This window comes from Centruroides sculpturatus, unplaced genomic scaffold, assembly GCF_000671375.1.
Source record: "Centruroides sculpturatus isolate CEXI.00-Female unplaced genomic scaffold, Cexi_2.0 scaffold106, whole genome shotgun sequence".
In the NCBI taxonomy this organism is placed as follows: domain Eukaryota; kingdom Metazoa; phylum Arthropoda; class Arachnida; order Scorpiones; family Buthidae; genus Centruroides; species Centruroides sculpturatus.
Genome location: NW_019384517.1, coordinates 241,561 through 255,564, shown reverse-complemented (window position 1 = coordinate 255,564; position 14,004 = coordinate 241,561). Strand labels below are relative to the sequence as shown.

At 27.1% G+C, this 14,004-nt stretch overlaps 1 protein-coding gene across 1 annotated transcript in view; it reads right to left on the bottom strand.

The window, feature by feature from the left end:
- The window catches only part of LOC111622618 (vacuolar protein sorting-associated protein 13-like), a 435,263-nt gene that overhangs the window by 245,757 nt on the left and 175,502 nt on the right, over positions 1 to 14,004 (bottom strand). Inside the window, exons 26-31 of the mRNA XM_023365028.1 lie at positions 12,297 to 12,379; positions 10,785 to 11,043; positions 9,108 to 9,224; positions 8,494 to 8,597; positions 2,660 to 2,827; positions 1,050 to 1,357 (exon numbers count right to left, since the gene is read on the bottom strand). Of these exons, the coding sequence (XP_023220796.1) occupies positions 1,050 to 1,357; positions 2,660 to 2,827; positions 8,494 to 8,597; positions 9,108 to 9,224; positions 10,785 to 11,043; positions 12,297 to 12,379 (1,039 nt within the window). The remainder of the gene's footprint in view (positions 1 to 1,049; positions 1,358 to 2,659; positions 2,828 to 8,493; positions 8,598 to 9,107; positions 9,225 to 10,784; positions 11,044 to 12,296; positions 12,380 to 14,004) is intronic.

Here is a 14,004-nt window from a genome sequence, read left to right as displayed (position 1 = left end):
AATTTGATATAGTGTAATTGGATTATATACTTAAAAAATAACAAATTAAATTAATAAAATGTAATGTTTATGCTCCTAAATGTAATAGATGAAGCTGGATAGCCTTATCTAAATAATATAATACATTGAGGCCTTAACAGATATCTATGTATTTCTTAATCTGGACGAGTAATGGACCTTATCACAGTTACATAGAGTGCCCACTTACATCATGAAAACGCACACTAAGAAGGAATTTTTCGAAATTCCCCCGCAGGGGAGAGGCTTAACCAGAAAAAAGGCTTCTACTGTACTATTTTAGATGCAATTTTTTGTTTTTAACTGCAATTTAGTAGGCTATTCCATGCGAATGCACACTAAGAAGGGATTTTTCGAAATTTCACCGCAAGGGGGAGAGAGAGAGCATTAAAGCTTACCAGAAAAATGGCTTCTACTGTATTATTTTAGATGTGATTTTTTGTTTTCAACAACATTTAGTCTTCATTGAGTGCTTAGGTGTATTAAATTGACAACATTTCAGACATTGTTATAAATATTTTTATATATTTTGATTTTTTAACCAAATGTTTGAACTGTTTTAAATTCAAATTTGTTATTGCATATTGGTTCAATTATAGAATGATTGTAAACGTTCCAGAAAGTTGATCAAATTGAAAACAGTTTGTTTGATTCTCAGCAGTAGATGTTATATAACAATTACTATGGTTGTTGAAATACTGAATATAAATGGTGTTCGCTTGCAAAATCCGCGCGGGCAAAGTCGCAGGTAACAGCTAATATAAAAATAAAACTGTTATATGAATTATTATAGAAGGACTGAAAGTGATAACAATCCAATAATTTTTCTTATTAATACTTTATGTAAGAATTAATTATTTTATAATAAATTCAAAATACTTAAGTAAACAAACAAAATCTCCATCTTATTATATTACTACATAACTAAGAATATTTGTATTATCAATCACTGATGATTAAACTCAACTAAAGTAATTAAACTTGTCAGCATTTTTTTATATTTATGTTGTTAAAATATAAAAATTTATTACCTTGATAGCTTAAGATCATATAATTCTACAGTCATTTTTTCAAAAATTGCTGGAATTCCTAATTCATTTCTTTTCTCCCCCAATAAAAATTTATTGTGAATTTTAATAATGCCAAGATCAACTACCAAAGAATTTGTTGATAATGAATTCTGAGGTATAACTATAACAGGTGCCTGAACACATACATCTAATGAAATTCTAGTTGCCTTTTCATAAGCCATTTCCATTCCTTGTTTTGCTACTTCTGCCGCTGCAACACTTGCTTCAGCAAGTTTTTCTTTTGCAATTTGAAAATTATCTGCAAAAGACTAAAAAAATTTACATATAAATAAAATCGATTTAAATTAGAACATTAAATTAAAACACCCTGTAAATGGTTATAAATATATAGAAAAATAACTAATAATTATAAACAAAGACCTTTAATTTAGCCTTGTATGATAATTTAAAAATATTGTCATTAATATATAAATAACTTATATTTTATCTTATGCATGTTAATTGAAACTCTTGTAAATATTACATCAAACATCAACATTGTTTTCAAATAAATGTTAACATTTATTTTGAATTAATTATTAATAAGAAATAAATTTACTTTGGTTGGCAATAAAAGCAATCAAAAAAGTAATATATATTGACACAATAAGTAAACCAAATATTACTGAATTGTTTTTTAGCCTATTACAAAGTTATATTTTAATTTGTTCATATTTTGTAAATAACCAATTTGTTTAAATATCTATCATAAAAATTTATGATTTTGACTTATGTACAGAATGTGTGCAAGAATTTGTGATGATGACAATATTGCATATTTTAAAAAATGTAATGAAACTGAAGAAATAAAAGTTGAAATAAACTTCCCTAAGGCAAGTCCTACAAACAAGATAATATAAAAAGTTTTCTGAATCTACCTTAGAATAATAACTCTAATAAAAGAAAAATGTTTGTCAAACTCTTCAACTTATCTAAATATTTTAGTAAAAGAAACCATTTATTTGAAAATGTTATAGAATTGTGTGATATATAAGTGTTGAACTTGCTTGATAAAGCCACATAATGGAATTAAAAATTTTTTTAATATTATGGAATTCATTGATGTTAAAAAATTATTCATGTAATAAATAATTTTTTATTTAAAAAATGTGTGTTCCTGAAGAAGAGACAGTAAAACTTAAAAGCTTACAATTTATATATATTTCATAAATAAGTATTCCAATGAGAAGAAAATTTGGTAAGTTTAAAACAATTAAATTTCAAAAATTATTAGTTATCAATCTACAAAATTTATAATGTTTTAGTTAATATAAATATATTGAAATAAAATTCTAAAGATTAGAATGTTCCATTTCTCATTTTTGTTAAGTCTTCTAAAATGTTGAATTTTAAAATAAATAATAAATTACATCAAAAAGTAATCAGCTTTTTACTTCAAGCATTTAGATTTAAAAAAAGATTTTGGGTTTAAAAACAATTTATATATAAAACTAAGTTTATGAAATTATATACTATCATTTTATGCAGCTTATTTTTAATAAAGATTAATTTATCTGTTTCAAAGATTTAGTTTAAACTACATTTAATAAACATTATTATTATAAACATACCAACAAAGACATGATAAATTTATTAATAAAGATGAATTTCAATCTTCCCAAAGATACTGACAATTTCATATCCATTGTAGACATATCGAAATATCCTTCATCATCAGTTGCAAAGTTATACATAACAACTTCAAGATCTAAAACTTCTTCATCAACAACAGAAAGAATCTAGAAATAAACAATTATAATTATTTTCTCTCAATAAATGTTTTGTCAATTACAAAACTTTTTGAAGCAAAAAATAAGTAAAGTTCCATAAAAATTAGAAAAACAATAATTGCTTTCTTGGAGTTAACAAAAAGGTAAAGATGTTCACTTTTCTTTGTTAAGTACAAAGAATCATCTTTAACAACTAATCAATAAAATGGTTTTATTTAAAATCAATTTGAAGTTTCACAAAACAAACAACAAATGAATATTACAAATATACATTAGAAGCAAAACAATTTTATATTAGTTTCTTTTTTTATATTAATAATCTAAAATAAAAATTTCAAAGATTAAAAAATGAGAGAACGAATAAGTAATTGCCATATTAACTAATTAAAATTGAAGACAGTCTGTCAGTCACCATTTATTTCATTTTCATGTTCCAGAATACATTCCATAACCACTTTTCCTTACAGGCTATTTGGTTGCCAAAAAATTTTTAAAATTTTCTTATATGAATATACAGTAGAGCGTCGTTTATCCGAATCAATTGGGGACTGGAGTTGTTTGGAAAATCGATATTTCGGATTACCGATTATGTACGAAAAAATATATTAACCTATCCCATGTTGAAATTTTTCTCCGTTGCATGTCGCTTCGCGTTGAATTTTCGTCGATGTTAAGCCTAAAGAAGACTATTGTATCATTAAAAATTTTTTTTTTTATTTTATACAAACAAAATAAAAAAAATATATAAAAACAATAAATTGAAAAATATAAAAACAATAAAAAATTATACTTCAGAAGTTAATTTAGCATCAAAAAAGTAAAATATTTGAGTAGCCCAAGACATAGCCAAAGATTGCAGTGCCACACTGGCGAAAATTTAAATTTGCCGACTGGAATTCTTTCGGATAATTGACTTTCGGATAAACGACGCTCTACTGTATTTATACTTNTTCTTATTTTTCTTCCACAAATTTCTAAATAATCTAATATATATATATATATATATACAGGGTGTATCAGAATGATGTTTTAAAAATTTGGGGGATTGTAGAAGATGAAATTTTGAAAGTTTTGATATAAGGAACCTATAGCCGGAAATTTGAACTAAAGTGTCTACAACGGTAGTAAGTGCTTGACCGCCCTTCACTTTAGTAGCTACCCTTCTGTCCATTGAAGTAATGCTATTGCTGCGGATGGAAGACTGTAAACACGCAACTACAGTGTTCTAACTGAGCCTGTGTATAGGAAGTTGTGTACTTAGTGCTTGTCGTTCTTTAGGTCCCCCCTTGCATCCACTGGTGCTGTGCTGTAAAGACTCAGCTAGTCAACTTGAGTCAGTGTACAGTTTTCTGCTTATCGTGCTTCACGTACTGTGGATAAGTTCTGGCATCATGGAGGGTAACTACACATCTGGAAAACCTGCTGATATGCATTTGTGTTAAGGTGAAGCTCGAGGAAATGCCATTGCGCATACCGACCGCATAGAACGTGCAAAGTGCTGTAGAAACTTTATATCACATTTCCGGCTATAGGTTCCTTATATCAATCTTATAGGTTCAAAATTTCATCCTCTACAATCCCCCAAATTTTTAAAACGTCATTCTGATACACCCTGTATATATATCATTTATATCATATATATTTAATCATATATATGATTAAAATACTAAGTTAAGAACTTGCACAGATAATTACTAGAAACTTACAAAAAAAAAAAGATTGTTTTTAACCATCATCTTAAATTAATTTCCATTTTATAGTTAAATGCTTTTTAAATTCCTAAAAATGACTTATCATCATCTTTAAAACCTATTCAGAAGTCCATAAAAACTACTTATCTGAAGTTGCTTTGCGATACATTTCTTACAAAAATATATTTAATCTATTATTATTATTATTATGCCTTTCTTATGATCCTTTGGCCAGACTAGGAAAATCTTTTCCTTATTCAATCAACTTCCTATAGTATGTAATCTACTTTAAGATCAAGTTTTTATTGCCAACTTATAATTTTAACTTTACATTTTGTTCAAAGAATGATATTTCATAAGTATTGAATTTCTTTATTGATTCAAAGGGTTTTTCATTTCATGAAGTTTGATTATGAAGTGCTACTTGTTTTAACTCCTAGTCTTTTCTAATCTTCTTAACCAATATCACCAAAATTTATTATTGAAAACTTATAAATAACAGAAACATTTTCAATTCTTATTGTATAGCTTGATGCTTTGAGCATTTTCTATGAATTTTCTTTATCTCTTGTAGAAACTCCACTAAATAACAAAAAGTATATTTTTATTTTTCTCAAAGTTTGCTGATATTTTTTCTCTAATTATACTGATTAAAACAGATAAGAATTATTCTATCTAATAAATAAGAACATAGTTCTTTCAAAAATATGAATGAATATTGCATAAAAACATCTTTCACAAAACTCTTTCCATATTTATTGAATTCCTTGAATTCTTTGATTCCATACTTATCATTCCTTGATAAGTATGGAATCAAAGTTACTGCTGATATTAGCATGTTATTCTGACAATGCCAATAGAATGCAGTAATGTTCAATTGTTATTTAAAAAATATTTTTAAATTCTTAAAAACTGTTTCACTGATTAGCTTCTAGAAGCAACTGATTGATTTTTTCTTCTTTCAATGATTTTGAAATAATCAACAGCTTCCAAAATAAGAGGATACACACAAATTTACACAGAAAGCCCCTGATACAAGATCAAGAATTGACTAGTTAATCAAAAGTGAAACTTAGATATTCTACAGAAATATAGCAACAAAAGCAATTTAATGTAGATTAGTTATGGGATTCACACACACACTATCTTTCAAACTACTCTTACTCAATTACTTAATCCCAATCAATGCAAATACTATCATTGTGCTAGATGACAAGAGATCAAATGGAAGCTTCTCAGTGAAGCTTATCAAAAGACAACTGTGATAGCTCTTGTATATCAAATAAAGAGGAGGAAACCATGAATTATTGATAAAACTTAAAAATTAATAAATGTAAAAAGTTTAAAATACAACTTTAACTCCTTAAATTCTTAGCATATGTAGACTTTACTTTTATCTTATTAATTTCTTTAGCAGTATTTAAAAACACCATTCAATTTAATATTGAAATAAAATAAGTCTAAAAACAAACTTTTCAATCTTATTTATTTTGTGAGAAAATCTCAATCTAAATCTCAATTTGATACTTTAAATCAGGGCTTTCCAATGGTGTCTATATTGATCCTTTAAAGGCCAATGAAAGTTTGAGAGGGAGTTGTTAAAACTTTGAAAACAAAAAATTCATTAATTATTATAAATTTTATGTATGTATATATGGCCCAAAGATGAAAAATATTCAATGAGCAGAATAACACAACCAGAACACACTGACTTTACAAAAACACCACAACAAGGAAGTTCAAATCCTGGCTGCTTAAAGAGCCATGACACATTCTATTGGGTTGTTCAGAAAGTAAGTTCGTTTTTTTCCGTGAAAAAAAAAACATATTTTTATAATAAATAAATATTTTGTTGAATTATTTATCGACTATTTTGGTTAAATATTTGTTGTCATCATTTCTGTTAGTAGCACGATTTCACATTCATTAAAGTTTTGATCGTTGCTTACAAAAAACCGATTCAAGTGATTTTTGACATTGTCATTTCAAGTAAATGTCTTACAGTTAAAAAAAATTTGTATAGACCGGAACAAGAAAGAATCTGAGTGTGCTCAATCTGGCGAATATGGTCGATGTGATAGCAAGTCCCATCTAAGTTATAACAGTTTCTGATGACTTACCAAACTTGTGTGAAATTTGACATTATTGTGGTAAAACACTACACCTGTTTTGTCAATCAATTCTGGCGACCTTTTCTGTTTAATGATATTACTCAATTTGTTTACTCAATGGCAGTACACTTTCAAATCAATTGTTAAATTGTCTGGTAAAAGCTCCAAAAAAAAAAAAAATTCCTTAAAATCCCACCAAAGATAGCATCTTTCCTTAAAAACATGTGGAACTCGTATATGAAGCTTTGAAACGAAACCAATTTGTTTCAAGTAATCATAAACAGTTCAATTTGACAAATTTAATCTCTTAGTGATTTCATGTGTTGTTATTCCACAGTTTGCTTCAATCGGTACTTTTATTTTGTTTTCATTGGCTTCAATTGGCCATCCATAACGTGGTGCATCTTCAATACTGAAATTGCAAGAACGAAATTTTGTAAACCAGTTTTGGCACTGTCGTTCTGTCAACGCATCTCCACCATACATGTCACACGATTTTTTCTTGCTTGAACAGCATTTTTATTTTTTTAGTAATAAAAGAGCAAAATATGTCGAAAATGCTGCTTTCGATCTTCCATATTTGATGAGACACAAAAAATAAACAATTGCACAAAATCAAACAAAATTTTTTACAAATAAGCCTTAAAATGCTAGCTGTCAAAATATATAATGATAATATGGTTTAGAATAAAAATGGCAGGAAAAATACGACTAATCCATTTAGTGGTAAAAAAAACGAACTTACTTTCCGAACAACCCAATAGCATTTTTAAAAGATCAAAAGGTGAAATTTGTAATGAAACTGTTAAAAAAATTACATCATAATGTTCCAGTGTTATTACATACCCCAATGCACTGTTGCAGAAACAACAGGAAATATTTTTATCACACAGGCAACAACAATCTGACATTTATCCTCAGTAAGAGAAGAAGAGCCAACTCAGTCATACATCAGTTTTGATCTGACCTCAAACCAGTGAACACTTTTGGGATTTATCACAGTTCAGCATAAAAGGAAATCTACTTGAGTGACTCTGTGCTCACAGTAAGTTTATAACTATTGACATCAACTTCATACATGATGTGAATACATGATGTGTTCACTATCTCTTCAGTCAGTCTCCAATATAATCTGGAATTAAGCAGGACTTTGAAATCTGCAATTGTGAGAGGTACTACATTGAAAGAAAATGCAAATGTTGTTCAAAGATATCATCTGTAATTTTAATTGTTGTTCTAATAGTTCTTGCAAAAATTATTAAGCTTGGCCATTGTTCTTAATTAATTTACATATTTAATCATATATCCTGAACTACTACAAAATGAACAGGAAATGATCACGATGAATCATAGTATGGTGATAACACTAGAAAGCATTGTGGTAATTTTTTGACAGTCCAAACATAAAGTTTGCATTTTTGCATTTTAAAAATTGCCAGAATGAGTTTTGGCTCTTTATAAGCAGCCAAGATGCAAAACTTTTGTTGTGGCTGTTTCTCTAAAGTCATAACACATTATGATAATTTTTTCTACAATTTCCATGTAATGTATTCATAGTTATATGGAGAAGGACAAATGGAAAAACTTTTATTAAAAGGGGTCAATACATAAAAACGATTGAAAAATGTCATTTAAATTTGATTTTATAAAAAGTTATCATATATTTTTTCCATTTGAACATACATAAAATTTCAACTATTCTTTCCTTATTTTAGAGAATTTATGTTTTGTCAAATTAACAACAGAATTCAAATTGAATTTTTTTTTATTAACAAAATTTTTTGTTTTAAGTCCACCATACCAATGTACAGAATTCATATACATATTATTATATTTTATTTTAGATAAAATGATATGAAAGTATTTTTTTTACCTTTCTATGAACTGCATCTGGCATGGAATCATATATTAAAATTTCTTTCAGACAGGTCTTAACTGACGTCTTCGATTTTTGTAAAACAACATCAGTATCAATGCCTGTGAAAAAATTCAAAATTTAAATAGTAGAAGGTATATTTAATAAATTTGTTTATCATCATAAATGATTTCAAACAATATTAAAAAAGCAAAGAAATAATAATTCAATTAGAAGTCCCTGATAACTCTAATATTTCACATTATTTTATAATATAAAATATCAATAACAATATCTATTCATTATCATCACTAGCTTCCATATAAACATTATACAACATATAAATTCTAATATTTTTCAGTAGTACACATTTTAAGTTATAATTCAATAAAATGTTTTACATTTTTAACATCTCATCTCCAGATCCACACCAACTAATTTTAAAATCAAACATGCATTCCAACCACTCATCAAAAACATTAATCCCCTCAGTTATTACATCTAATAAATTTAAAATGGATTTTTAAAAATCAAAATTAAAGTTTAAACTTTAACTTTTAAATCTTTAAATAAATCTTTGATGTGAAAAATTTGTTAAAAGGAAATTAAAATACATAAAAAAAATTACTAACCTGAAATTGTTATTGTTGTTAAATTATGCTTCATAGTACAGATGGTTAATCCAAATGATGAAAAATGAGCTTTTATTTTTAAATCAATTAGTTCTATTGCCTTTTTTGATTTTTTCCCTAGAAAAAAAAAACAATATTGTTTAGAATAAATAACTAACAGATTATTTATTTATAGAATAATTCATCACTATTTAACTGTAGAGTACAGAACAAGAGGCACTAATAATCATAATCATCATCAATAAATGACAGTTTTGATAATTCATAACAATCATTTATTCAAAATAATTAAATGTTAATAGAATTATGTCATATAACTGTGAATAACATCATAACTGGGTAGCTGAAGTGATAAAGACATCAGTGCTATTCTGAAAACTTGGGTTTAAGTCTGAATCTAACCTCGAAAATTTTTCTTGGGTGATCTTGTCCAGGATATGTTGGACTCTGACCCTCACCATCCAGTCACTCCAATTGTGAGCCCAGCCACACCCATTATGGATAGAGAAAAAAGGTCTCTTAGTGCCCACAAGGCAAACTACAATATTAGTCTGAGATAAAATTATTTTTTAATGCAAAAACATAATCATTCAAGTACTTTTCAGCATCTTCAGGAGTCAGTTTCATTTACTTCTTTTAGATGATTGTCTATTCTGAAAATGCTTAAGCAATTTTTAAATCCTTGCTTCAAAAAAGTATTTTATGCATTTCAGAAAATTCCTTTAAAGAAGAGATTATTAATATGCTAATATTATTTTTATTTTTTAAATAATATTTAGAATAAAAAGTAAATTTAATAATTTATTTAAAATAAATTTTTAACTTAATTTTTAATTAATGAATTGATTAATAAAATTTAAATTTTATAGTTTCAACCACTATGCATTTAATACATAGAATAGAAAAAATTAAAACTATCAAAACCAAATTTCCTTTATTAAATATTAGTAAAATTAACCGATGAAAAATTCAGCAATTTTAGTTGATTAAATTAATTTGTTGTAAAGCCAGTTTATCCTATAAATTTTAACAAACGTTGGAACAAATATGGTCAACTGGACATTAATTTGGGTAGCACATTTTGAACTAGCCACTTCAAAGTAACAGATGAGCAATGCTCTGAACAGCCCATTTCAGTAACATCAGATGAAAATGTAGATGAAATCCATAGTCTGATGAATTATGAAAAGTTTTTAAAAAAAAATGGGAGGAAAAACAGTCAAGATTGTTCTACACCTCTACCCATGCAGTTCTCCAAACCATGCAGATAATCAAGAATTTGGTGCTCAAATTGTTGGATAATCCAGTCTATTAGAGCTTATCTCACCTCAGATCATAATCTCTTTGGAGCTTCAAAGAAATGCCTGAAAAGGATGAGATTTGCTTCTGATCATAAGGTCATTACGATTGCAGAGGATTGGTTATGTTTGCACAATTAAAAAAAATTGAAAGAACAGTAATATGTATGTAAAGAGGGAATTTTATTAAATAAATTATACACAGTTCATCCAATTTCTTAGAAGAAATTTGATAAACTGTAAACGCATTTCTTCTAAGGAAAGTTGTGAACTTTTCAGCACCTCTCATATATTATAATATTTTTATTATTATTCTATACAAGTTTCTTAATTTCAATTAAAAAATAAATTAACTTTATATAAATTCTGAGAAAGTAACCTTTTCGTTTTTCTGGAGTCACATCTTTATATTCAGTATCTACTGTAGTAATTGCAGATTTTGTTTCCTCATGTTTGATTTTATTTGCATTCTCTTGAGCATTATTTGTTGTTAAAGATGCCATGAGATGATTACTGAAATCCAATAGAGCCAACAATGCTTCCAAATGCACAACCAATTCAAGACTAGTAAAAGATATTGAAATAGATTGTAATGTGTTGTTATAAAGACACTGAAAATCTGGTCCTTTTTTATCTGCCTGTAATGTAATAACAAATTTTTATAATTGAAATATAAATACATTTTATAATAATATAATTTTATTTAAAAAATTTCCAGATAATTTAAATTTCAGTTTTTATATTATTTTTCTAAAATAGTTACAAATGAACTATGAAAAATAAGTTTATTCTGAAATATAAAAAAATTAAATTAATTAAATAAATAATTTGTTAAGTTTTTTTGTATTTTAGAAATTTATTGTATTTTGTATTTGTTGTAATTTCTTCAAAACAAACTTTTTAACAAAACACAACAAATACTCAATTTAATAATCTCAAAATAATTATAATTACACCTTACAGAAAACTAGGTTGCATTAAAGTCTTTATGCATGTTCTAGGGACTCTAAATTAAATAAACATTCATTTATCTAAAATTAATTTTCCATAATCATTATGAATAAAAAGCCTTAGTATTATATACCTCAAATTTCACAAAACGTTTACATTGGATAATAGTTACACAAAGTACAGTCGACCCCCCTATAACACTGCTGATTATTCTGTTCTATATGAATTCCATGTTGTAAGAGTTACTTAGATTTTACAAATACGTGAGCCATTCACAGCCCAGCACACGTATTTATAAAACCTAAGTGACTCATACAACATGGAATTCATATAAAACAGAATAATCAACAGGGTTATAGGGGGGTCGACTGTACTTCATAAATGTTACAACTGTGTACATTTTGTTCACATTAAAACTTAGTGTAGTCTTTTAAATTAAAATTTTTTTAATTTAAAAGACTACACTAAGTTTCTGACTTAAACTTGTCTTATCTGAATTAAATTCTATTATGTCATACATATAGTCTAAATGCATTAAACATATCATTTAATGAATTGTTTAAACTCAATTTTTCAGATAAAAATAAAAACTTTTCCTGTGGCTTTTTCATAATATAACAATTGGCATTGAAAAAAGAGAAGAAAACTTTTTAACTTTACATGACAGTTGTGTAATGAACAATATGACAAAAATTTTAATTCTAAAATATGATGAAACTGAAATTTAATAGCACTTATTAACTGCTAAAGAATGAATATACCATAAAGTTTAAAAATAAAATAAATATAATTATTTTTGAACTGCAATGAATTGGTGCATTAATAGATTTCTCTAATTTTCAATATGAACAATGCAAATGCATTTGCAACTAACACATAAGCATGCACATGCACATACAAATAAACAATTAACATTAAATAGTAATTTTTAAATACTAACCATAAGATAATGTAAGACAAACCAATTTTCAAGTGATTCTGCCTGTTTATTTGCAAGGACATATAATGGACTTCCATCACATCCTAAGATAATTATTTAAAAAACAAATATATGTTATCAAATTGCATAATACTTTTACTTAAGAAAAATTAATATGAAAAATATTGTTGAAATTTATAACGATAAACTTAGAAGTATTAGATATTTAAAATTTAATTTAAAAACAGATTTTTGTTATTTTTAAAATTTATATCTATTTAAAATGATTTTTTTTGCTCTGAACAGCAATTCTCATATACAGGTGCTCCCCTACTTATTAAAAACAGGTTAGATTTTTGAGGTTTTGTCATAAATCTAAAACTAACCTAAACAGAACATCTGTACACAGAATAACCAGTTATTGTTAGTGTATGATCCTTTAATGTATTTAATAAAAAACATTACACTCATTTATCCACTTGCTACCACTTAGTAGGTGTTTCAAATGCAGTTTTTTTTTCACCTAATACCCTTAATATTATAACATCCAGTTTAGTTTCCATGGTAATAGATCAACACTTCTTGCATTTATCTCCATTACTAGATTTGCTATTATATTTAGGAATGCATTTTTGAAGCACTAATTATAAAAATTTATAAAAATTGCAAACAATAGCAAAAAAATGCCATTACTCTAATGTTACCAACTTAAATGCCACTTTATGAGCAGGAATAGAATCTCAGAATTCACACAAAAACAAAAAATGACAATATACAATAGTAATAAGCCAATGTTAATTGTTTATTAAAAATTTATTATTTATTATTGGCCACAGACTGACTTCAATGCCACCCCATGAATGGCAAGTTCATTAGGTGGCATTGAAGTCAGTGAAATTTAAATTTTAGATGTACAGTCAAACTGTTCGCAAGTCTGAAAGTTTGTAAGTAGGTGAGTACCTGAAGATAGGAATGATTTAATTACATACTATGTTATTAAAGTAATACAAACTTTAGCATTCTGCGAGTTTATGCTTGAACACACTAATAATTTATAAACAGTAAAAATGATAACAGTAAAGATAATAATCTAAGATATAATTACTATGATTAATCTGTTAAGCCGTGGTCACACCTTGCAAATTACAGCCACACAGGCAACTGCAACCATGACAACTGTTCTCGTTAACTAGTAAACCCCCCGAAAACCAGCATGACTGCAACCAGAAACAAAAAGTTTGTTCTACTCGTGCCGATTGCAAACGTGCATCCAATAAGCAAATGCCTTTGTGCCACATCATATGGTGGCAACATTGAAAATAGTTCATCAAGACGAAAAGTAAGAGGATTGATACTTTTACAGAGTTAAGATTGAGCGAGCTAATTCAGGCTAACGAATACCCGTGGGATTTTAATTTTTCATTTTATGAAAGGTTTTATCTCTTCATGTATTCTTGCCAGTGCTATCAAAATGATTGCCCTTTTTTCTTTTATTCATTGCAGAAAACAAATTGCTTGCCATTTTAATAAGAAAAGTGGCTAAAATTCCATAAATACTCTGAAGTAGAATGTAAAATGTTGGTAAATGCATAAAAGCAGTCAAAAACAAGCTACTGTAATTTTATTGGTTTATTATAGGGTCATGTGTTTCCTAGTTGCAACACCAGCAAACAATGTGTGACCAAGAGAAGATGTGCGCGACTTGTGCTTGTTGCAGTTGCAGTCGCCT